The following is a 26,360-nucleotide window of genomic DNA, read 5'->3' as shown; positions in this document are numbered from 1 at the left end:
CTGCGTCCAAGATTAAAAAGAACCTTAAATGCAAAACAGCAATGAAAGAAATTACACAAGATAAACAGAAAGATATCCTGTATTTATGGATTAGAAACAATGTGTTAAGACACTTAACACTTCCCAATTTGATCTACAGATTAAATGCAATCTTTATCAAAATCCAGCTACCATTTCTGCAGAAATTGATAAGCTAATCCTAAAATTCATACGAAAATGCAAGAGATACAGAATAGCCAAAACAATCTTGAAAATTAAGAAGAGAGCCAGAGAACTCACACTTCTCAATTTCAAAACTTAACTACCAAGCAACATTCTTCAAAATAAGTGTGGTACTGGCATGAGGACAGACATAGATTAACAGAATAGAATTGAGAGCCCGGAAATAAGCCTTTACATTTATGATCAATCCATTTTCATCAAGACCATTCAATGGGAAAAGAAAAGACTTCAACAAATGGTGCTGGGATAACAGAATATCCACATACAAAAGAATGAATTTACACCCATACCTCATACCACATACAAAAATTAATTCAAAGTGGATGAAAACCTAAACGTAAGAGCTAAAACTACAAAACAGAAAAAAGGTAGGAGTATATCTTTGTGATCTTGGATTAAGCAATGTTTTCTTAGACATGATGCCAAAAGTATACACAACCAAAGAAAAATAAATAAATAGGAATCCATCAAAATTAAAAACTTACGTTTTTCAAAGGATACCATTAAGAAAGTGAAGACAAGCCATGGCAGGTGAGAAAATATGTGCAAATTATATATATGATAAGGTACTGATGTCCAGAATATATTTAAAAACGCTTACAATTCAACAGTAAAAGGACAACCCAATTAAAAAACAAGGACTTGAACAGACATTCTTCCAAAGAAGATATACAAATGGCCAATAAGCACATAAAAAGACACTCAACATCAATAGCCATCAGGAAAATGCAAACCAAAACACGATACATCACTCCACACCCACTAGGACGGTTATAATCAAAGACAGAAAATAACAAGCATTGACAAGAATGTGGAGAAACTGGAACCTGTATACATTGCTGGTGGGAATGTAAAATGGTTCAACTACTTTGAAAAAGTTTGGAGGCAAAGACCTGTACTCCAAAAACTATAAGACACTGATGAAAGAAACTGAAGATGATGCAAACAGATGTAAAGATTTACTGTGTTCTTGGATTGGAAGAATCAATATTCTTAAAATGACCTTACTAACCAAAACAATCTGTGGATTCAGTGCAATTCCTATCAAATTACCAATGGCATTTTTCACAGAATTAGAACAAAAAATTTTTTAATTTGCATGGCAACACAAAAGATCCCAAATAGCCAAAACAATTTTGAGAAAGAAGAATGGAGCTGGAGGAATCATGCTCCCTGACTTCAGACTATAAAACAAAGCTACAGTAATCAAAACAGTATGGTACCAGCACAAAAAGACACATATAGATCAACAGAACAGGATAGAAAGCCCAGAAATAAACCCATGCACTTATGGTCAATTAATCTATGACAAAGGATGCAAGAAGATACAATGGAGAAAAGACAATCTCTTCAGTAAGTGATGCTGGGCAAACTGGACAGCTACATGGAAAGAAAGAAATTAGAACATTCTCTAACACCATATACAAAAATAAGCTCAAAATGGATTAAGCACCTAAATGTAAGACCAGATACTATAAAAACCCCTAGAAGAAAACTCAGGCAGAACACTCTTTGACATAAATTGTAGCAATATTTTTTTGGATCCATCGCCTACAGTAATGGAGATAAGAACAAAAATAAACAAATGGACCTAATTAAATTTAAAAGCTTTTGCACAGAAAAGGAAAGCATAAACAAAAAAAAAATACAACCTATGGACTGGAAGAAATTATTTGCAAACAATGCTACCAACAATGGATTAATTTCCAAAGTACACAAACAGTTCATATAGCTTAACATCAAAAAAAGAAAACTCAATTGGGACTTCCCTGGTGGCTCAGTGGTTAAAAGCTGCCTGCCAATGCAGGGGACACGGCTTTGTCCCCTGGTCCTGGGAAGATCCCACATGGATGGAGCAACTAAGCCCATGCACCACAACTACTGAGCCTGCACGCCCTAGAGCCCGCACACCACAACTACTGAGCCCACACATAGCAACTACAGAAGTCTGCATGCTTGAGGGCCTGCGTGCTGCAACTATTGAAGCCTGTGTGCCTAGAGCCCATGCTCCACAACAAGAGAAGCCACCTCAATGAGAAGCCCACGCACCACAATGAAGAGTAGCCCACACTTGCCACAACTAGAGAAAACCCTTGTGCAGCAACAAAGACCCAATGCAGCCAAAAGTAAATTAATTAAATTTAAAAAATAAAATCCAAAAATGGGCAGAATAAAAAAATAATTTTTTTAAAAAAGGGCAAAAGGCCTAAATCGACATTTCTCCAAAGAAGACATACAGATGGCCAACAGGCACATGAAAAGATGCTCAATATCACTAATTATTAGAAAAATGCAAACCAAAACTACAATGAGGTATCACCTCACACCAGTCAAAATGCCCATCATTAAAGTCTACAAACAATAAACGTTGGAGAGGGTGTGGAGAAAAAGGAACCCTCCTACACTGCTGGTGGGAATGTAAACTGAAGCAGCCACTATGGAGAACAGTATGGAGGTTCCTTAAAAAATGAAAAATAGAGTTACTATATGATCCAGCAATCCTATCCTGGGCATATATTCAGACAAAACTCTAATTCAAAAAGATACATGAACCCCAATGTTCACAGCAGCACTATGTACAATAGCTAAGACATGGAAGCAACCTAAGTGTCCATCAAGGACAGATGAATGTATAATGATGTGGTATGGCGCTTCCCTGGTGGCACAGTGGCTGGGGGTCCGCCTGCTGGTGCGGGGGACGCGGGTTTGTGCCCCGGTCCGGGAAGATCCCACATGCCGCGGAGCGGCTGGGCCTGTGGGCCATGGCCGCCGGGCCTGCGCGTCCGGAGCCTGTGCTCCACAGCGGGACAGGCCGCAGCAGTGAGAGGCCCGCATACCTCAAAAGAAAAAAAAAAAAAAAACAGATGTGGCATGTATATACATATGGTGTCTCTACATGATAGAATATTACTTGGGCATAAAAAGGAATGAAGTACTGATGCATGCCACAACAAAGATGCTGTAACTTGAATACATTATGCTGAATGAAAGAAGTCAGACACAAAAGGCCACATATTGTACGATTCCACTTATACAAAATGTTCAGAACAGACAAATCCATAGAGATATAAAGTAGATTTGTCGTTGCCAGGGTCTAGAGGAAGAGGAAAATGGGAAGCAATGAAATGTTTTGGGATTAGATAGCAGTGATGCTGCAAAACTTTGTAAATATACGAAAAACCACTTAATTGTACACTTCAAAAGGGTGAATTTTATGTTGTGTGAATTGTCTCAATAAAGCTGTTATAAAATTCAAAAGAACTTTGAAAATCCTAGTGCAAAAAGTATCTGATATACTTCTTCAGAGAAAAATGAAGTTCACCTTTTAAAACTGGCCTGAAATTCCATAACTCATAATCAATAATGCCTACGATTTATATTTAAAATATTAAAATACATCAGATATTAAAAAGAAAGCAAGCTTAACTCACCCTCTTTTCACTTTTGTGAAATCAAATGCAACTTGTCTGTATGAAACTGCTTTTTCATTTAGATATCTACTATACCGCCTAATAAAGGTAGACATATCATACCCTGTAAGAAAAGAAACAGAAAAGGGTTTCATAAATTATTAAAATCCCAATTAGCTTAGAAAACCAACTCATTTCATCCAATGGCCATATTGTCTTGTTATCCCACCTTCAATTTAGTGATGTAAATTAAGTGACATTAAAATCTAATACTTAACATTTTTAAAGTCAGTTATGTCATATGTGGCTTAGAAAAATTTTCCCCCTTAGAATTTCAATAAAATAACAATTCTGCTTTACTTCTGACCAATATTCCTATCTTTTATTTATCAGAAATTGAAAAGCCTGTTTTCTTATACTACCTGATAACCTCATAACTCAAATTTAACATCCTATGGAACCACAACCCCACTCCTTAAATCATTAATCAATTTAATTATTTTCATACTTACCAATCTTTAGCTGCATATGACTTAGAACAACTATAACTTATGTGTGCCAACCTTATAAGTAGTAGAGAAAATTACTGCATAGTACAATGAAAGAAATGGCAATACGAAAGTTTAAGGCCTAACAAAAAACAATTATGTGAATGTTTTCAACTAAACTTCCAAAATGAATACCTAAATCATTCTAAGATTTTGTTTCATCACAATCATGAGATTTGAAAACTTCAGCACCATAAAATCTAATCAATATTATTAAAAAAAAAAAAACCAACTTGTGTTTTAGCTATTGCCTGGCTCAGTGAGGTCTACAAATTTTTGCTTCTCATTGTAAAAGCAGGTCCATTCTATCATTCTATTTAGGTCACCTTCATCTAACACATTCAACTTTAGTTGTTGATGGTCTCTGATACTTTAAAAAGATAATACCAAAACAAGCAAAAAAAAAAAAAAAAAAAAAGAAAGAAAGAAAAGTAAAAGTAAAGTGACTGGATTTAACATAATCACCAATTCATTTATTCAGCAAATATTTCTTGGGTGCCTACTAATTTGCCACTGGAGAAAAATCAGTAAATAGAAAAAAAAATCACTGCCCTCAGATATTCTCATAGCTACTAGTGCATTTTATAAGATGTTACATACTCACATTCTTCAGCTCTTTGGTTAATATTGTCCCCTCTAATCCACTCTACTCCATCCTCGATAATGGGAGAAATCTCTCTTATCCTTCAAGGCTCAATCTCTGAAACTTTCCCTGAGCTCTTTGTGCTCCCATATTATTCTTACTCCAAGTACAGCTCAAAGCTATTAGATGTACACAGTGTCTACCTCACTCACCAGACTGGAAGTTTATATTATATACACCCAGTATATATTTAAGAAAATATACCAGACTCCACCCAACAAAATACATCAGCAATCAAAACTACAAAAACACCACTGAATTATATACTTTAATTACCATTTCAGTCTTACCTTCATAATCTCTTTAGAATATGAGCTTTAAATAAAAGGCCTAAAAACTGTTCTCTACATAAAAGGAATGAAAGCCTTAAAACCTTATCACTAGAAGTGCTTAATTTCCATCTTAAGAAAGTAGAAAATCAGTAGCTAATAAGACACAAAAAACCCACTTGGACATATGCATATTTTCTGCTCTAGAGTAGTGGTCTGTATATTGCTTTCCACAGAATCTTACAGTTCAAATGAACTGAATGAGGGGGAAACCAGAAATAAAAAGATGAGCAGGCAGAGTTTTCTCCATGTTCCGGAAAAAATAGCAGCTCCAGTTTCATCTGTTATATGTATCTAGCTTCTATTTAAGATTTTATTTGAGAAAGGGATTCCACTGCTTCATTTTTTTCCCCCTTAACTATTTAAGGCATTATATCTCTCATTAAAGTAAAATCAATCTTGTAACACTTGGTCCTATGTATAGATTACTGACCTTCCAGAATCTCTGGAAGACTGGGTATTCAATTCATTCTAATTAATACTTCCATCTGCCAAAAGTAAATAAGTATTGAACTGGACAGTTCCTAAACACACACACAGTTAGTCACTAAATTCCATTGATTTTTATTGCCGCAAAAGCCACAATTCAGGCCCTCATTAACTCTCTACCAGATGACCAAAATAATGACCAGAGCAGTCTCAAGGTCTTTAAGACTTTAGACTTTATTCACTCGAATCCAACCTGCACTGTGCTATGGTGCTTTCTTTATAACACACACTCCCTCTGTCCTCCTCCCTCAACTCAAAAAAGTTTGATGGTTTCTCACTGCATTACAAAATCCCAACTATATCAAAATCTTTTGTGCATGATTTTGGCCCCAAACAGCTTCTTGAGGGCTATCTGTCACTACATGTTCTCTAATACCTCAACCTACATTCTATTCACATTCATTTGCTCTATAAATCTTAAACACCCTTTCTCTTTCACATCCACATCCATCTGTGTACCTTTGCTTAAGCCAACTTATGTTCTCATCCATCTTTCAAAGCGCAGCACACATCTCACAGATCTCTAAAGATACTTCCCAGTTGAACCTTATTGCTGAGTATTCCTTTAGTATGTCTTAGTATGGTCTTAGTATGTCCTTTGTGAGGCTCTTCCTAGAGTTAACATTCTATAATGCTAACAGCCTAGTTCTGGAACTAAGTATAACAGATCCCATTAAGACAGAATGTACATGGAGGGTGAGAATACCAGATTACAGCAATTTCCACTTACTGAATTAAAAGTAAAGTAAGTAACAGGTAAGTATCAATGAACAATTCATCTGAATAACACATAATGCTTACCTTTGCTACTAAAATGTATGATATTCCCAACTACATTTCTTGGAATAAAGCATAAAATAATAAGAACAACAATGAAAGCAGATACTTACATAGTGTTTCCTATTTGCCAGGCATCATTCTAGGCACTTTACATGTATAACTAGGTTAAGCCTCATGATAATCCTACAGGGTGGGTGCTATCATTATTCCTGATTTTACAGATGCAGAGAGGTGAAGTAACTTGCTCAAGTTTATGCAGTTGGTAAGTGTTACAGATGGGATTTGAATGCAGTCCGTCCAGTTCCAGAACCCAAGCTCTCAAACTGCTACCTTATGCTACTTTTCAAAAAGCTCTGGGTGTCAAGTAGTGAAGTCCATCTTTATCTTCACATGAAAATACAGTTTTTCCTTCCCTACAACCCTCACTAAAACATGAGGTTCCTCCATAGCACATGTTCTAAAGTAAAGAGTTCAACTCTGCAGTAATCCTCAAATGGGGTCACTCTTGATTTTCTATAATGAATAAGTTGTTTTTTACCTTGCAATCCACTTTTATCCAAAAAATTGCTTAAGTTAAACAACGTGTTTCTTGAAGCCAAATACTGAATAAAACGCTGGGGAAAAAAAAAAAAAAACAAATAATTATGTCAAATAGTACTGCCATCTAAGAAACTCTAATTTGAGAATTAGGGGAGAAAGTGGTGGTTAACACATTCCATTAATCTTATCTAGTTTAAATTTATCATCCTCAATCCCCCTAAAAACATAAAATATATTTTTCACTAGCATGCAGGAATTTATTAAAGTCTAATGCCCACAGCTATGGTATTAAAGTTAAAATAAAAGGAAACAGGCACTTTTAAACTACAAGCAGTAATTTTTGGCTTTACTATAGCATATTATGGCTATAGTTAATCATACTCAGATGGTGCCTTTATTTTACACGGATACCTGGTGACTCAAAAATTTTTATGACTTTTTTTTTAAAAAGCAAAATACCTGTAATCATACTGGAGTATAATATTACAGACATCCTCTTACCCGCTGTCCAGATTAAACACATTACCATAATCACTTCAGACGCCTTACAGAATCAAATTACAGACTATTGAAGACACACACCTTCAAAACCATTCCCTTCCCTCCCTCCCTCTTCAGAGGCAATGGCTTTTCTGAACTAGGTTTACATCATTCCCACAAATGTTTTTACAATTTTACTACATATATAAGTATCTATAAACTGTACATAATTTTGTTTTCTATTTTAAATTTACAGATATACCATACTGTACTTATTCTTTTCCAATGTGATTTTTAACAACTTCTTCCCAAGAATTATCCATTTAATACAGGTACATCTAGTTCATTCATTTTAAACAATGTGTGAGCATTTAAATGAACTACTATATCATTATGTATCCATTTCTATACGGATATTTAAATTCTTTGCAATTTCACTATTATTAACAATGCTTCACTGACATCTTTGTACTGGTCTCCCACCTGCAAACATACAAGAGTTTCTCATGATATATACTTAGGGCTGAATTGTTGGGTCGGTATGCGTATGAAAGTTCATTTTCTCAAAATACTGTCAAAACTCTCTCCAAAGTGCTTACCACAGAACACTACCTTAGCTTCCCTTTACATACAACCTCTAAAACAGCTAAAGAAACGCCTTTCGATTTCCTTTAAAAGGATTACTTTTTTGTAAATATATGCAGAGGATTATTATCAATTTTATGTACACCATCACTTCTGACTCAATCTTGTTCATCAGCGATCACCCCAAACAAACCAGGATTTTGAAAAACCATTTGTAAATCGAAGACTCCTGTTTCATCATTTATCCTAAAACAACCTGTTTAAAAAGGTGTTAAAATATCCTAAGAAAATATTACACTCTATGATTTTTTTTATAAGTTTTGATCATTCTTTTTTGTGGGGGCCTGTCCTGTGCATTATAAGATGTTTAGCACGCCAGTAGCCTCTACCTACTACATGCCAGTAGCATCCCCTCCAGTTATGAGCAATGTCCCTTGGGGATGAAAATCACTCTCTGCCCTTGTCCTATTTGAGAACCACTGTTCTATATAATTTCCAACACCATAGCATAGTGAAATCCTATGCATACTCTATCACGGACTAATAACACCTGCCAATGCAAAAACCTGAGGGTTGTACAAACTAGCACCAAAAAAAGAGCAGAGCATTGGATTTCTCTTAGCTGCTGAAGGGAAACTAGAGTTTATCTGAAAACCACTACTGAAATGCTACCTTTCTCTTTCTGTTAGTCAACTGTAAGGAATGACAGTCAACTTTCTGGTTTTTTTGCCTTTATAAAGTTTTTGCTTCTGGTATCATCACCTTATTTACCTCTGAAAGTCACCACTGATAGTGTGCCTCTTTATCCAGCACTGTAGTTGGTTATATTTGTGGCTTTTTCTTTTTAAAGAATAAACTATATATCTTTTTTAGAAAGGTAAAAAATACATACAAGCCTGAAATTCTTCTGAATAAATGATCATGATCTTAGACAAACACATTCCTGATGAAAATAGAAACTAATATCCTAGTTAAGATCAAAACGTTTCGAGTTACACGGAGGCTAGTATATCCAAATTTTTCTATTGACTCTATATACTGCTTATAATGAATGAGAAAGCAACTGAGTAACATATGTCCTAAAAATGGTCACGTCTGTTACCCAAATAATCATATTTCAGGTAACGCTTCTGGAACTAATTTTTAAAACTTAAGAACTACAAATAAAATCATTCAATGTGGTACTGTAACCGTGAATAATCAGAAAACTAAATTTCCAGGAAAGAAAAGAATTAAGAAAATGATGGACCATATGATCAATTATGTAGTCATTAAAGATGATAAATAGAAAGCACATAGAACATGGAGATGCTTCTTATGCTGTGATATATAAAAAAGTTAAATATAATATTTTATATAAATTATTATTATAGCTATAAAAAAGACCAGAAAGGAACACCAAAACATGCAAACAGATCTGTTGCAATGTAAGAGTTATGGGTAAATTTCTGCTTTAATTCTAAACTCTAATGATGTTCTCTTTGGTATCTGTCAAAGATAAGAGCAGGGGCTTCCCTGGTGGCGCAGTCGTTGAGAGTCCACCTGCCGATGCAAGGGGACACAGGTTCGTGCCCCGGTCCAGGAAGATCCCATATGCCACGGAGCAGCTGGGCCCGTGGGCCATGGCCGCTGAGCCTGCGCATCCAGAGCCTGTGCTCCGCAACGGGAGAGGCCACAACAGTGAGGCCCGCGTACCGCAAAAAAAAAAAAAAAAAAAGATAAGAGCAGAGTCTCATGACTGAAAAACCCAAAATAATGAGTAAAGTGATGGATGTCAGAAAGTCATGTTTATAAATCTGATACCAATGAATAAAGTCCCTCCCCATCTCTATGGGAGCTATCTCCCAGCAACCAGTGGTCTGCATTTTTCTAAGGCACATACCAAGGTACTAGATTTATCTAGTTCTATTCAAATTTTCTTTTAACACAATTTAAAATACTCCTTTTGACACAATTTTACAAGTAAGTATGCTAGGCTGGGAAAATCACCTAAGGTAAGAACTCAAAAATTAGCTATCAGGGAAAACAAGATAATTCTCTCCAAACAGTTAATTGCAAAAGCTCATGCATCTTATTTGTTACCCTTTTTTGGGAAACAAAGGCTTTAGACACAACTCTTTGCTGAAGAAGGCGTTCTTCAGTCAGTCTCCTCAGCAAAATGCCATCTTAGTCCTTACTATCACAGCCTTGAACTAGGCAAAGAGCGTCTATAGACAACTACATCACATCAGACAGAAATCTGATTGGGCTACGATAAAAAAGTAAATGAAAATAGATGAACATACAATCTATACACAAAGGCCTGCAAAAAATCAGTGATGCTTACAGAACCTATCTCTAGGCATTAATCTTTGCTTCCTGATCCCATTACTGAAAGTGCCCTGTGCTCTGACCCATTTTCTGCTTTCTGACTTAAAGGCCATCTTTCCTCAAAGTGTAGGGTCTACAGTTATATTTCTGTATAAGCACCTTGCCCTTTTTACCTATATTATTCAGTTGCTATAGCCATTTCTGAAGTGTCAGTGAGAGAAACAAGCTGAATCAGTCAACTCCCCAGTATACTTGTTAACTAAAAATACTGCTTACCTCATTTCCATACACCATCAAATGATGAGTTGTAATGAGAGATTTGAAGACCACCACCCAACTACTGTTAGTAGTTCTTTCAAATAAACTGTCTGCCAACTGCGGGATGTTCACATTCATCTCATTTGTGCACTGAATTAAATCTGCAATAAAAAAAAAAGATTAATTTACTCTGGCTTTCATTAATTTTTAATGCTAGATCTGTATACTAATAGGGTAAAGATCTAAAAAGAGTGGAGCAACGATGGACAGTTTGCAGAAGTTGTTAAAAATCTCTCAAGAGAACAACTGAGACAGTACTTCTACCTGAGAAGTAAACAGGGCATTGATTAATATCACACAATTGATCAGTAATACCAGAAAGTATATCAAACTCCTTTCACCCTTAAGTATTTTATTTATCTCAAAAGGAACTGTTTCAAGGCCTTGAGTAACACTTTCAGTTCTCTTACTACTCACAAACCTTTAGAGTTACAATACTAATATTATACATCCCTACATTTAAAAAAAAACTTTAAAAATTCGTACATATGGAAGCATAAACAAGCTGAAGTTCAAACACTTTATTAATATCCCCCCCTAGAATGCTGTGTTTGCACTAATAGAAAGAGCAGATATGTGGTCTGTGAGTGGATAGGATTCTCAGTTTGTTTAAATAAAATAATTCTCATTCTTTTCTCCCTTCAGTTCTACTGAGTTAGCTCAGTTTTCATTTGATATCAACTAGTTAACACTGACAAACAGAACTGAAAATGAACTGAAAGTTTCTCAATGCAATAAATTTCCAAAGAAGTGATCCAGGAATTCTACTCGATTATTACTCTGAACAGTTAAAACAATGTAAGTTCTAATTTTATATTTTAAAATATAAATAATTGGAAAGCATTACCATAAGATCATCTAATACACAATTGTTTTAGCACCAAAACTGAAAAAAAAAGTTAATATACCTCAGAGTTTCACCTCCAATCTGCTTCAGAGATATTACTGGCAAATTCAATGAAGAAAATACAAAATATGGTCCAATTTAGAGACTTAATGAAGAGGAAGACCAAGAAATGAGTTGTTTTATTTTTAAAGTATGCATAAAACAAAGTGTATAAATACCTCCGTTATAACTACCATAAAGGGGAAAAAATTAGTTATCTGTGCCTCATCAGCAGTTTTGTCCACTTTTAACCTTTAGTACCTAATGATTAAATATGAATTCAAGCGACCTAACTTGGCCGTGATTGCTAGTAAGAAACATCAATATTAACTATGACCGTTTATCTGCTTATAATCTTTCAAAAATGTTTGTTCTAACAGGTCTAACTACTATACAAAGTAACATTTGATAAGCAAATGCATTTTAGAGAAGCAGTTACCCTGGCCCACAATGCCTGAAGAACAAAGCACAAAACAGTCAAACAGAATGCCCATGGAACAGGAGGAGAACGACACAAGGTTTTCACAATTGAGACTACCTGCAACAAAAATTAAATAGTACATTCAACTTGGTTTGTATGGCTCAGCTTCTGATATTTCACTTCTGGTATTTTATAATTTGACCTCTGCCTTCTCTGAAACTTCTTGAATAGTACTTTATACCTGTCCTATGGTACTGAATATACTGTACTTGCCTTATTCCCGAAGACAAATTTTCTGTCTCTCTCAAAATATAATTTACTGGGGGCAAGGCCTATCCATGTCTTGCTCATTCTGAATCCTTTAAAACTTGATAAGCTATTCAGTTCTGAAATATAACAGTTACTTTCTCACAATGACATCAATAGTCATTTTACTCCTCAGAATCTTATTTTAGTTTCCAAAATTGAATGTCACAAAATTTCTTGTCGCAATACTTGCCCAAAGGTGCTCCTACCTGTGTGTGTGTGTTTATAAACACTCCCTAGAGACAATAAGTAACCAAGTCTCTTAAACCTCTAGCAATCCCACCTTCTCCTCTCCATCCCGTTATCACTGCCAAAGCCAGAGTTCAGATCCTATTTTTCCTTAACTAGAGGTCACCACTTCCGGGAGCATTCAGAAATTGGGGAGTGATTATCACGCTCTCTGAGTTTTACTGGCACTTAATGTCAAGGATGAGGGAGACTGTCATGCAATGCACAATTAACACTCCACAATTAAAAATTACCCCACCCAAAACTGTCCCCACTGAGAAAATGCTGGACTGACTGGTCTCTTCACTTCTAACGATACCTAATTTGGGGTCTTACCCACGCCACACTTCCAAACATTCTCTAAACTGGCCATAACCTGACCTATAACACAACACTGACTGTCACTGCCTAACCTCAATGATGTCCCAACTGCTTACAGGATTGGCATACATTTCATCTTTGTCCATATCCTCCTTCTTGAACCTCAGCTTCCAACACAGAACCACCTTCCAGCGTTCTGTAATGTACCTTTTGCTGTTACACAACCGAATCCTTCCATTCTTGTTCATTCTTCAAAATGAATGACGTCTTTTCCTTTGTGAAATCTTCTCCTCTACAGACTAAGGTACCCACCAAACAGACACTAAAGCTGGTACATAATTCTACATTTTCATTATTTACTTCCACATCATTCTCTTCTTCTACAATGAGAGATTTTAAAAGGAACCTGCAAACACTTTTGTTAGTAATTTCCATACTCTTAATCAGGGAGGTAAGTAAACTGCTAGATTAATCAGATAGAGCCTGATCCTAAATGAAGCCAAAAGTATAGATTTCAGTTTCAACAACTACAGTATTTTATATATTAGAATATATATATTCTATCTATGCTATGTTCCCTTTGTGATCAGCTCTCCTCTCTGCAGCGCTTTGCTTCAGTTACACTAATGTCTCCTTTGCAATGCCTCCTATGAGTCAAGTACCCTTACCTCAGGAGCTCAGTACTTCTGTTCCTTCTGCCTAGAATACTCTTCTCCCAGATATCCACACTTCTCTTACTCCCTGGCTTTATTACTATCGATCTTTGCTCAAATGCCATCCATCAGAAGAACATCTCTCAATATTTATAAAAAGTAATAAAGCCTTAAGGGCACTCCTCTACCTCCATAACCTCACTATACCCTCACTATATAAAGCACTTACTCTGCTTTATTTCTCTCCAAAGCACTTATCATCACCTAACTCATTTTAATTTGTTTAATGTCTTTCTCTCCCAATTAAAGTATAAGTTTCATGTAGGTAGGGCTCTATTATGTTCTCTGCTGTATCCCCAAAGGCCTAGAATAGTGCAACACATACAGTGGTCACCCATACTTTTTGAATAAATACACTTATTTTAGTATGCACAAGGACAGTCGTAACAGGACCAACCAAAATGGTATTTTTTACGTAGACTAAACCAACAATCAACAACTCTCTGCACAACCTGCTGTTCCCAAAAAGTTGAAAAACAATCCTGAGCCCATCGCATGTGAAAATTTTCAATTTCAATTTAAAGGGGATCTAACAAATAATGGTTTATCGTAATGCTATGAAAACTATATATATAGTACGCTTTAGAAATGACCACATAAAAACTGAAGGAAAACTCCAGAAACTAAAATGTAACACTTCACATAAAACAGGAAAAATGAGATGAGTTCATGCATGAATTCAGAGTAGACCAAAAGCAAAACCAAAGTATACAAACATTACTGGGAGAAAAAATACTGCACGGGTTATACAAACTCTGCAGAACACACTTCCCCATAGTACTTTAACACAACCAGTCATTTTCTCCAGGGGTAATTTTTCCTCTGAACAATGTTTCTACTATAGTAGTAACCTGAAAATGCTTTTAAATCTGAGCTCCAACAACTCAGGAAGGAAGATGTTTTCCCCACCTCTGACTAACCAAAATCAAATAGTTTCAAACAAAAGTCAAGCACATCATGGGAATCTTGATAGCTACTGCTTTTCTCATTCTCAATCCAGATTTCATTTCTTAAAAAGCACAAACTTGGTATTAAACCTCCTTTACCAATCAAAAGGCTTCCAAACTAGAAACTCATTTTTTTTAGCTATTTACCTTAAGAATATTAAAAACTGTAAAACCTTCTTTAATATTACATTAGTAACAAATCCTAAACCCTACACTCAAAAAGTAACTACTATATGGCATATAGATTCTCTGCTTTAGGTAGGTGAGAATTCATGAGGATTTCTAGTATTTAAGGGCAGGGAGAAAACAGGCCCACTATGGAAATGAAGAGCATTTTTCCATACAGAGACAGCAGAAGGAACCAATCCCTACTATATTAAAAAAATATTCTCACTTTTATTATTTAATATGCCTCTCCAACAAACAAGGTTTGGGGTAGATAAAATAAATGTTAATTGTATTAACACAGGTTAGGTGCTTACCCATAGGTAAGGTCACAGGAGCTCACTACTAAATATAACAGATTTATTAACAGAATTAAATTTTTGTAAAAGATAAGGGTGCTTGGAAACATATACGAAGTGAATACCCAACCAGCCAATTTAATGCAAGTTCTAAATTTCTAGCTAACTAAAACAAAAAAACAGAAAGAAAAGTAGTGAAATGCAAAAAACAAATTTTGTATTCAAGGGAAAATGTTCAGCAAAGTACAAAACTTCGGAAGTAACTAGTTACCAGATTGTTTCATTAATCTTACAGCCGTATTCATAGAACGTGCCACACGTCTGTATAGACCTCCCCAGGCAAAGTTCACCAACTTTAGAAACTTCCAGGACTTGGGGCTGACTTCCACAGCAAGTCAGGCAATCCAGCCAGTGGCATGCACCATTAGCAGAATGTAGAGGCCTCAAGTTCCCATCTAAACAGGCACTCTCTAGGCTATATCAAAACTATGCTGACACCCAGGTAGATTTTCTAATAAATGAGCTTGCTTAAAACTCGTCTTTAAAATATAAAAAAATTTTTATATATATATATAAAATCATTTAGCCACATATCATTGTCTCTTTCAAAAGGGTCACTTCGAAAGATACTCTTTTTGCAACTGCTTTCATAAGTGATTTTAGTAACATAAGACTGATTTCGTCAACCATCCAGAAAACTGGAGACACTCAGTTTGGAAAGCCAATTAAGTGGTTCATCAAACGTTCCTTCACTGATCAGATCTCTGAAATTTTTCCTGGGTAGGAGTACAAATAAAAGGAAAAAATATTCACCAAATATCCAGTAACTAGAGGATAAAGAAAACAGTTTCTGAACTTTTGCTATAAAGTATTGGCACAATTTTTTTCACTTAGCAAAAGTGTGAAAGTATTTAGAAAACATGCAAGCTGAAATCAGACCTCAGCCAAAAGATGTCTGGGAAACAAAATAACAGTCTTACACCTTACTCCATTCAATTTTTTGTGTAAGGGGTCACAAAACACGGTCCAAATTAAGATGTAACTGTTATAATTTTATCTTTAAAGTTTGTGGGATCCTCTGTGAGAAACATGTTACACTTTAACATAACTTCCATTAGAATTCACTCAAAAATACAGTCTTCACAGACTGATTTATACCTTAAGGAATAAATCTAACCAACATTTTAGTTGGATGTTAAAATTAAAACTAGGGAAAGACACAAAATATAGAATGCTCAGTACAAGTAATAAGGATTGAATCAATTTGAAAAGAGGAGAGAAAGGAGCATCCAAAGTACTAAAAAGAAATGACAAAGGTATCTAAAAGGCTTTGATAAAAGTACTATGACGCTAGGATACCTAAATCGCAATGTGGGTGGGCACGTCCAATAATGGAGCAATAGCTCATTAAATGGCAGCAGTCTGACAGTGAAATACTATGAGGCCAACAAATACATGGCAAGAAAAGCTGAGTGGGGAAAACGCTCACAGTATATTATATCAAAACCACGTTAAAGGGACTTCCCTGGTGGCACAGTGGTTAAGAATCCGCCTGCCAATGCGGGGGACACGGGTTCGAGCCCTGGCCCAAGAAGATCCCACATGCCGCAGATCAACTAAGTCCGCGTGCCACAACTACTGACGACCCCGCGCCTAGAGCCTGTGCTCTGCAACAAGAGAAGCCACCGCAAGGAGAAGCCCGCACACCGCAACAAAGTGTAGCCACAACTTGCCACAACTAGAGAAAGTCCGTGCACAGTAACAAAGACCCAACGTGGCCAAAAATAAATAAATAGATTTATTTTTTAAAAAAATGTTAAAGAACAATGCAGAGTAAGATTCCATTTTTTAAAATCATAGATATACTATATTTTCTGATACATAGTGTAATTGCCCAAATATGGGATGATGCAAAAAGAACTGAACACTGTCAAAATTACTCAGCAATTAAGTTATATATGAACATGTAGTTAAAACCAATATGTAACAGAACTATATCACTGTTATTTCCATAATTTCACAAATTTCAGTAAGCACCTCTTATGTCACACAGCCAACACCAATCCTGTACTGTAATTCATTCCAGACCCTTTGGAGCATATTATGATCAATGGTTGAAAGGACAGCACTGACATGTCCTTTTATTTCCTCAAGAATATGAGGAAGAGGTGGTAAAAGTACAAGCGTTGCATGGTGTAACAGCTGGAAATTCGGCAGCCACTCTTGCAGAGGTAGGCCAATATTTTGAATACAAGCTCAATCTCTCACCATGGTAGGTGAGTCTTGAGGAATCTCCAGAACCCATAAAGAAAGTAAGGCAAACTCCCATCTTACTAAAAAGAAACAAGTTGCAGCTGTAGGAAAAATCAATCTGTTAGCACAACCAGATATGCTATTTCTGTCACCGTGTTTTCTGCAAAATGAATGGACTAAGAATTCACACGTGAAAACTAAGAAATGTAAAGATAACTCTACAATTTGATAATCATATATTAGTATAGTTATATTAATAGTATGATAGTATAGTTATTTTTAACCTGGTTATTGAGCGGTAAGTTTTTCTTTAACTGTTTTTTTTTTTAATCACCATGTAAAAGGAGAGGTTTTTTTCCCCCTTAGAAACTATTCAACAGAAAAGCTGCTATAAATCTTCACAAATTCTCTCATTACCTGGTTTTCTGTTTATTTTAAACAAAGTTTTTTTGAAGAAGATATTAACCTGAAAACACCTCCATCAGTGCTAATCTCAGGTGCTTATGGAGACCACCAAAAGAAATCAATTTTTTTAGTAAGAGGAATTAAAAACAACAGATTTAGGAAGTGTTCAGTGCCTTCTGAACACTTTAAAAACCAATAGAAGAGAAAGGATTGACCTCCTTTATATCTGTAGCAGAAGAAAGAAGTAGAACTAAAAAGGGAATTCCTAAGAGAAGAAAGAATTCAGATGGAACTAGGTAAACAAAGCCAACCCTAAGGTACTCTACATTAATATTTCACTGAAATTTAGCTCTTATGTCACAGACTAACACAAGTCAAGTTTGCTGAGTCGTCCATACTTTAATTTTAAAAGTTCAAAATAAATTGTTTTAGTTAATGGAATCATCACGTAGTTGCTGTAAAATTTTAATCACACACCAAGCATCTTCTTCAAATCAGCTCAACCTGTCTCTTAAAATTATCTATTATTATTTATTCATCGCAATCTGTCATACATAAAAGCCTTACAACAAGAGCAGAAGAAAGTTTAAGTCATGAAAGTGCTACACAGAGAAACATATACTCCTGGAATACTCTCAGAATTCACTGCCACTACCTTCTTTCTCAAGTGAAACGGTCGTTTTCCACCCCACCCCCCCGCACCCCCCACCCCCCACCCCCCCCCCCCCCGCCACTATCAAAATGTTTTAGCCTACTATGTAAAAGCATTCTTAATATGAAAAAGTCTGAAAACCTAAAGCTTTCTCCATGGTGTTGTGGTGTATTCTGCATTCCTACCACTAGATGGGAGACTGCACAGAGAAACAACAGGACTGGCAAGGACAAGGGTTCAAGCTTACCTATAAACAGACCCCTTAATTTTGAGACTGCTTAGGATTCCACATAATTTCCAAACCTAGACAAGTTTAGTCCCAACCCAGATTCCAAATAAGATCTTAGAGGTGAGGAGAATCACATTTTGGTAAGCACTACCTCAGAGGTAACTATTACTTCTGTATTAATGTTTACTTTGCCAGATAATGTAAGGTAACAATAAAAAGTTACTTAATAGAATAAAAACACATCACTTAATATAAGAATAAAAAAATTTATTTAAACAAAATAAAAACATTACAGTGTTCCAACTTAAAATCACATGTCTATGGTACAAGCACAAGGCATTCTTCCCTTCTTTGAAGATCTGAAGTTTCAGAATTACAATCCCACCTGTAGAAAAGAAAACAAAGTACAGATTGAGTAATTTAAGAGTAAATGCCAAAATTACAAATTCTCTTTGTACTACATTCTAGGAACTTAATAATAGTTCATCAGCCCAGTTAAGGAGATATAACCAGGATTCTCAAAAACAATCGAACACTGGATCAGAAACACACAAAACCTGATTTCCTAAGCAAAATAAAAGGTCAACTAACAATACATTACAAGTTCTGTACTCACCTCCACCAACGCTGTAAACCAGAACAGTCCAGGGCTGCAGAAAATATGGAACGAATTCTTTTCATTCCACTGAGCCCAGGAAAAAGGAACCAAAGCTTGAGAGATTCTATGAGTGCAGATCACAGTTCTCTAAAGGAGAAAAAAAATTATGTGGAGAGGTTCAAAGAACAGGGACTAAGTCTGTAGGAAAGTATGTCATTAGTAAGAGGCGATCAGTGCCCTGATTTTCCTGGAACAGTCCTGGTTTACACCTGTTGTCCCAGTGTTCCATTCAGATAGCATATACTTCAGATAGCATATACTTTCACTCTTGAAAGTGACCCAGTTTGGAATATAAACCATATGTCACTCTAGTTATAAGTGACCTAATAAAAGTCTACATGTAGCTAAGGAATTAATAGACAATCACCATCTACTCCTAGTATATTTTGCATTTTTCTTTCTCTGAGGGCTATACCATTCTATTTTGTCCTCTCATCCCCAACAAAAACCTCTAGGCAAATGATTCTCAAATTTCTTCTCTGGGGAATTGGAAATACTAGAAATTTTCACCTCTATGTCCAAAAATATCTTTTGCTTAAAAAACAGGAACATAATCTTAACTGTAACCTGACTGTCCCACCATTTTTGTTTTAAGTGATCAAGATTCATTCTTTGCTTTTTTAAAATAAATTCAGGAATCTTTTGTTTCATCTTCCACAACGTGTGGCATGATTCCTTGTACATGTGTTGATATGATGGTATAAATACTTGTAGAGTTATAGTGAAACAAAAGTCCATTTCTCCACTCTAAGATCCAGAGGGAAGAGAGAATAAGAGACAAAAAGTCCTCCCCATAGCTAGGTTAATGTTATTCAGTAACAGCCAACCCCACGTCTAAAAAGTAGGAATCCAGAAGAATTTTAATGGCTTCTCTTAAGAATTTAAATCTGCCTAGACAGAGGGAATAACAAATTGCAGTTAGCCTCTGTGCCAAAGTCTACTCACCCAGAAAACACAAATTTCATGTCCCCAATGCAATTAGAACAATAGAATCTTTATATTCCATCTTCCCACAACTCTGCAAACTTCAGTACAAACAAACAGAAATCCCATTTCTTCTACAATACTCACTGTATACTATAATATGCCAAATAGTCTGACGAGTTAGAAATACACAATAGTGGACAAAGTTCCTGCCATCATGAAGCTTATATACTAGTGGGAGAGACAATCAATAAACGAACAAAAACATGTCAGATGGTGAGATGTGCTAAGGATTTGTTAGCCCTTAAGAAGAATGGGGCAGGTGCTTGGGGGAGGCTGCTATTTATACATGATAATCAGGAGTCTTGCATAAACAGACTTCTAAAAATTAACAGCAACAATGGTAGGGTGTCACCAGTGGCTTGGAGGCTTATGGAACTGACCACCATGATTAATTACCATCTTCCACATAGTAGGGAAGTACGGAGGCATTCCATTCATTCTACATCACCTATGTGTGCTTCACCCTTACCAAACCAAAGTTATGCTGAACAGCAATCTTGTTGATTCTGCAAAGCCTCTACTTTTATGTAGTTAAGTAGAGACAGTGGAAATCTCATTTATTCACACATTTCACAATTAAATCAAAGCAATACGTTCACCTTCAGTGAGTCAAAATGGTACCAGCCATCTACTACAGTTCAAGAAGTAGGCATCAAGAGACCCCTCAAAGCTAGTGGGTAACAAAGTGAATGCCATTTCTGAAAACCTTTTTTCAAACTGATGTAAACAGTAATGACAGGTATAACCAAAAATAGTAAGCACCAAACAATAACCCACCTACATGGCTTTAAATTTTGAAATAATGCTAAGTGAAAAATGTGAGTAATCAATATATTATTAACAAATCCCAATAAACTAAAGCCAAAGTATTTCTCCTAGTAAGTTTAAACTTGAGCCTTTAAGTTTCTACAGGAAAAAATAATCACTCGGAGTATTTCAGCCAAAAGATCTCCATTCTCACACATTTCGTAACCATACAACTGTTCTTATAAAATTCACTATAACCCATGTTTGCCTATTTCTCAGCATAAAAGAAAATAAGCTGAAAATTTCATGACAAATGACTTTCTTGAAAGGCGTAATAGCTTCTGAGATAAAAATCTGCTTTATAAGATGTCAAAATTGAAGATATTACTTTTTTTAACTTAAAAATTCCATGTAAATTATGCAATAATATTAAAGAAAAAAACACCAGTTTGAATCTAAAAATCCAAGCTTTGGCCATTAAAAATTGTTTGTTGATCTGAAACCAACACTTTTTCAGAACTATGCAGGAGAATAGGGAAGGAATTTGGTACATTTATTTAAATTCTAAAATAAAGTTATTTGAGCTGTTTAAAAGTCATCAACTGATTAGCTCTTCTATTAAAAGTTGACAGGATCACAACTTATTCTACACAGTTACGGATTTATTTCCCCTAAATATAGGCTTTAAGTATTTCTCAATACAAGACATTTTGATAAACAGATCTCTGCTGCTAGAGAATTTGGAAACAATTAATTTAACACAACATATATTGTACATAGTACTTACAGTGGGTTTTAATTTAGTTCTGCTTTTATGTACCAACTTCAATAACGCTAATAATAAAAGACTAAGAAAAACAGTTGATTCTTTCATGTAAGTATCTATATTTAGGTAGATAGATAATATCACATATATTTTCAAAATCCACATTCTGTCTGTGGATGGATATCTGAAGAGTTCCTCAAATTTGAAAGAATGTATCTTTCACTTGATTTGTTATGGTAAGGTAACACAAATCTTAAATGGTCCAGACAAGTAGCAGGGAAAATTTAACCACCTTTCTCCCTTCAATTTACAATACCACCCTTTCACCAATTTCCCTTTTGCTGCAGTGACAAAGGCTCCCCAAGTAGCCCTCTACCCAACTAAAATGCTACTACTTTGAAGACTACTATTTTTAGGCTATGATCCTTGCCTAAAGACAATTTTTCCCACTGAAGGTGGGGGGGGGGGTGGATGGTTCAGGCGGTAATGCAAGCGATGGGGAGCGGCAGATGAAGCTTTGCTTGCTCTTCCACCACTCACCTCCTGCTGTGCCGCCTGCGTCCTGCTAGGCCGGGAGGACCCTGCTAAATTGGATACCTTCCAGAATGACTGGGATTGGCCAGTGAGGAGAAGGCACGTCTGTTTTTAGTTCTTTCTATTCCTTTAAAGTTCATTTCTCCCTATTAGAGCTCTTCTCTGACTCCACTTATTTGACAGTCTATCCTAAGTGCTATTCATTTCCAAAATGCATCGAACAGTAATGATGGGGATGCTAATTCCACCAACCACTAAAATTCTGCTCTAGGCTCTCCTTCCAACACTCCCAGGCATGGCTGAATCCACTTCCATGTGCTAGGACTGTACTGTAACAGGATGAAGTGACATCAGAATAACCAAAGGATCCAGAACCAAATTCTAGATTCACTATTTTACCATTATGACTTCAAGCATGTTAATTAGCCACTCAGTTTCAATTTCACCATTTTAAAAACAGGGATAGGAGTAATTAATTTTCACAACAATATAAACTGTAAGACAACATATTTAGAGTACTTTACAAGCTTTAAAGCACGATTAAATATTAGATATCATTCATTTTACTTAGTATCGTATTTTACTGGTGAGTTTTCCCTCGTTTTAGTAGACTATATTCCTCTATCACTTTTCCAATACAGTACTATGAAACCACCTCAAACTCAAGGACATCTGCAAAACCTTCTTCAGAATGTTTATAAAGCCCAACTTCTTCCACTGAGAAGTGTTAACCAGTTACTTGCACTGGATTGTAAGAGGGGCAAAATCTTTATACATAGGGATTTCTTCATACTTTATAACAAAGTTCTTTCACATCCTTAGTCTTTTGATTTTGTATTACAATAGCCTTGTGACAAGGCAAGGGATGCTTTGTTATTTCCATTGTAAAGATTTAAATACTTGCTTACCTTGCCTACCTAAAGTAACACAAACTAGTAGCTGTGCTGGAATTAGAGTCTTTAAGAGTATTTTCCACTAGAGGAATGGATGAAGATATATATATATTTTCCTCTCAATTCTCTCTCTCTTCATTTCACATGGTTTGTGTTTTGTCTTCACCTTCTCTAATTATTCTAAAATTCACACATTTCTTTTTAGCCCTCACAAATCTAATAACTAGTACAGACAGTAACCACCTCTTAACTAGTATAGTGTATTCTGCTCATTAGCATCCTCGCTTTCATTCTGACTACAATAAACTAAAGTTGACAGGGTGTAAGGAAGGAACCATATCATTCAACTAAAGTTCACAAGGAATGGGTTTAAAGAGTTTTGGCATCCCCATCTCCAAGTGACTCAGAAACTGCAAGCCTTAATTTATAAGCAAGGTTTAAAAAGCCAAGAATATTACAAAACAAAGTCAACTCACCAGATTTTAAGTGAGTAGGGCTTACATGATTTTACATGAGAGGAACACATAAGGCAGTTTCCCAGTCATCTGCCAGAGATGTTATCATTCCCAATTCTAAGTAATAGGAGAAGAGGTAAACTATGTTTAAAAGGGCCTCAAAAACTACCATACCTTCTGGTTGGTCACTGGCTAAGTTAGGAAAACCTAACTCTGATGAAGAAAGTCAAAGAAAAGGCACTTCTAGGTTAAGTCTACAAGCCCAAGGACAGGAAGCAGCTTCAGCTTGTCTTAAAAAGTTTTCCAGCTCCAGATCGGAAGAAACAGTTTTCTCCCAGCAGTTAAGCAAGGAGTGTCTCAGCCTCCTCAGCTGCTTAATAAATATCAGTAGCTTTCTAACTTAGCTGCCAGTTGTAACTCTGTAACTGATTTCTTTTCTGTAACTGATTTTTAAGTCAGTACTTACGGTTGTTGTTTACTGCCACTCAGCTATGTTTATGCAGTGTTTCTGGGATGTGCTACAGAAATCACCTGCAAATAATGCCTTGGTCCACTCTAGGTTGCCAATTCAAAACATTTTGCAAGAATATGAGGAACAAAAATAAAGGAGGGTTGGGCTTCCCTGGTGGCGCAGTGTTTGAGAGTCCGCCTGCCAATGCAGGGGACATGGGTTCCTGCCCCAGTCTGGGAAGATCCCACATGCCGCGGAGTGGCTGGGCCCGTTAGCCATGGCGGCTGAGCCTGCGCATCCAGAGCCTGTGCTCCGCATTAGGAGAGGCCACAACAGCGAGAGGCCCGTGTACCGCAAAAATAAATACATAAATAAATAAAAAATAAAGGAGGGTTTATACCATACCATGTCTAAAATCTCATACTGAATTAATACCTAACACAAATTCCAAACCTGATAACTAATACACAATTACATAGTTCTGTGAAAAGTTACAAAAGTTAATGCTGAGAAAATAAAAATAAAAAAGGAAATACTGCCTGCTAAACCTTAACTTCTCAGTCATTGAAAAGCTGGTGTTACTTCTAAAAAGAAATGTACAAATGGGAATAAGGATAATGTGGTTATATCTTCCAGATCTGAAAACTGAAGACAACGTGATCATGTAAAGAACAAACCAGATCTTGCCTCCTTGAGTTTCATACCAAGAGATCAAACGCAGCTATCCTGTAACCCTCTTGGATACGCAGTTCTTAAAAACAAATTCACTGTAGAGCAATCCATTCAGTTTCGTATTTATACCAATTAATCTTCACACTGGCCTTATAAATCAAAACTAGACCCATTTCCCCACAACATCTCATCTGAAATAAAGCTAGTAACTGCAATTAGTGAGATGTTTTGTTTTCTACTCACTCAATATAAATGCTACACATTTCCAAAATCTTGCCCCTCCCTCCCCAAAAATGCTACCTGAAGACAAACTTAGCAGTTAAAAAAGATACCAACAAATAATAAAACAAGTTTCCTAGGTATAATTCATATTGTATACAACTAAAGATTATTCTAAATGATATCAATAAGTTACTTACTTAAAGTTACAAAAGGTAAAAAGACTGCCAAAAAGAAAGACAGCTCACACTGTATTTGACAAGTTAACTCAAAACTAACTACACGTACATGTACCTGCAAGTAAAACTTTTTTTTTTTTTTTTTTTGGCTGCGCTGCACGGCTTGTGGGATTTTAGCTCCCTGACTGAACCCGGGCCCTCACCAGTGAGAGCGTGGAGTCCTAAACCTGGACCGCCAGGGAATTCCCTGATCTTCTCTTAGTGGTGGCCCTAAGAACACAAAAGGTTGCAGGCCAAAAAAAGAGTAGGCAGCTATACTCGGGAAAACGGATGCAGTGTTGGTCTATTACAAGTTCCAGCATTAATAAGTAGACATATGCAACCCCCATCCACAATATATATCCATAGTATACATATACTTCAAGAAACAGTCTCCCCAACAAATAATCTTTGAAACAAAAATAACACTTAATTTCTATGGTTCTATGAGATTAAAATAAGTGATAAAAATAAGGTATAAGGTATTAATTCACAAATTCATCACTTAACCAAATAATTTTAAATTACTGTGCAAATGAACACAAGGGGATGGATTAGTGATGCTCCATTATATACAGTCAACTGATCTCCCATCCAACAGCCAACAAAAGCAAGATAATCACCAGTGTACATCATTTAGTCTGTGGCAGTAGTTAAGGGACACCACCATCACCGCTTTTCAGGTATCAAATTCATAATCCTAGCATGAACACTATGAACTTATCAGGTGAACCAACTAGCTAAAGACCAAGATCATATCTGAATATTTGCAATAAAGATTCTGTCCAGGAAATTCACATTTAAAAAATAAAACAAAAAACTGTTGACTAAACAGTTCATTAACCAGCCCAGTATATTAAGTCCATTATCTTCATCAAAGATTTATTAAATATTTACTAAGATATTATTATGCACCAGGCATTCATTATATTCTGGGTATTGGGGATACCAAGACAAAGCAGAGTCCCTGTTTTCAGGAGAAATAAACAGGCTCAAGATGCTCTGAGTTAAAAAAAAAAAAAAAAGAAAGAAAAAGAAGACGACGAAAAAGAAAACAGAAAAAAGAAAATGCCTCTGCAGAGGGATAGAGGAGCAATTTGATTACAACTGCTACTGAAGGCTTGACAGATATGGCTCATCTGACCAACCAGGGAAGGGGGAAGAGGGGAGAAGGGTCCTGTTCTCCCTCACCAAATAAGGGCATCCAACTCAAACATAAGTGCCCCAAGGGGGCAAACATGAAAGGAAGATAAACATCCTATGGTCAACCTGGCTGACTTA

At 36.0% G+C, this 26,360-nt stretch overlaps 1 protein-coding gene across 2 annotated transcripts in view; it reads right to left on the bottom strand.

The window, feature by feature from the left end:
• PICALM (phosphatidylinositol binding clathrin assembly protein) overlaps positions 1-26,360 on the bottom strand; it is a 106,159-nt gene that overhangs the window by 64,005 nt on the left and 15,794 nt on the right. For both annotated transcript variants that reach the window (XM_065882339.1, XM_065882338.1), the window contains exons 2-4: positions 10,613-10,755; positions 6,960-7,035; positions 3,654-3,756 (exon numbers count right to left, since the gene is read on the bottom strand). In XM_065882339.1, coding sequence (XP_065738411.1) covers positions 3,654-3,756; positions 6,960-7,035; positions 10,613-10,755 — 322 coding nt within the window. The remainder of the gene's footprint in view (positions 1-3,653; positions 3,757-6,959; positions 7,036-10,612; positions 10,756-26,360) is intronic.

The sequence above is a fragment of the Phocoena phocoena genome, chromosome 8 (genome assembly GCF_963924675.1).
Source record: "Phocoena phocoena chromosome 8, mPhoPho1.1, whole genome shotgun sequence".
Classification (NCBI taxonomy): Eukaryota; Metazoa; Chordata; class Mammalia; order Artiodactyla; family Phocoenidae; genus Phocoena; species Phocoena phocoena.
This window is presented reverse-complemented; position numbering and strand designations above follow the sequence as displayed.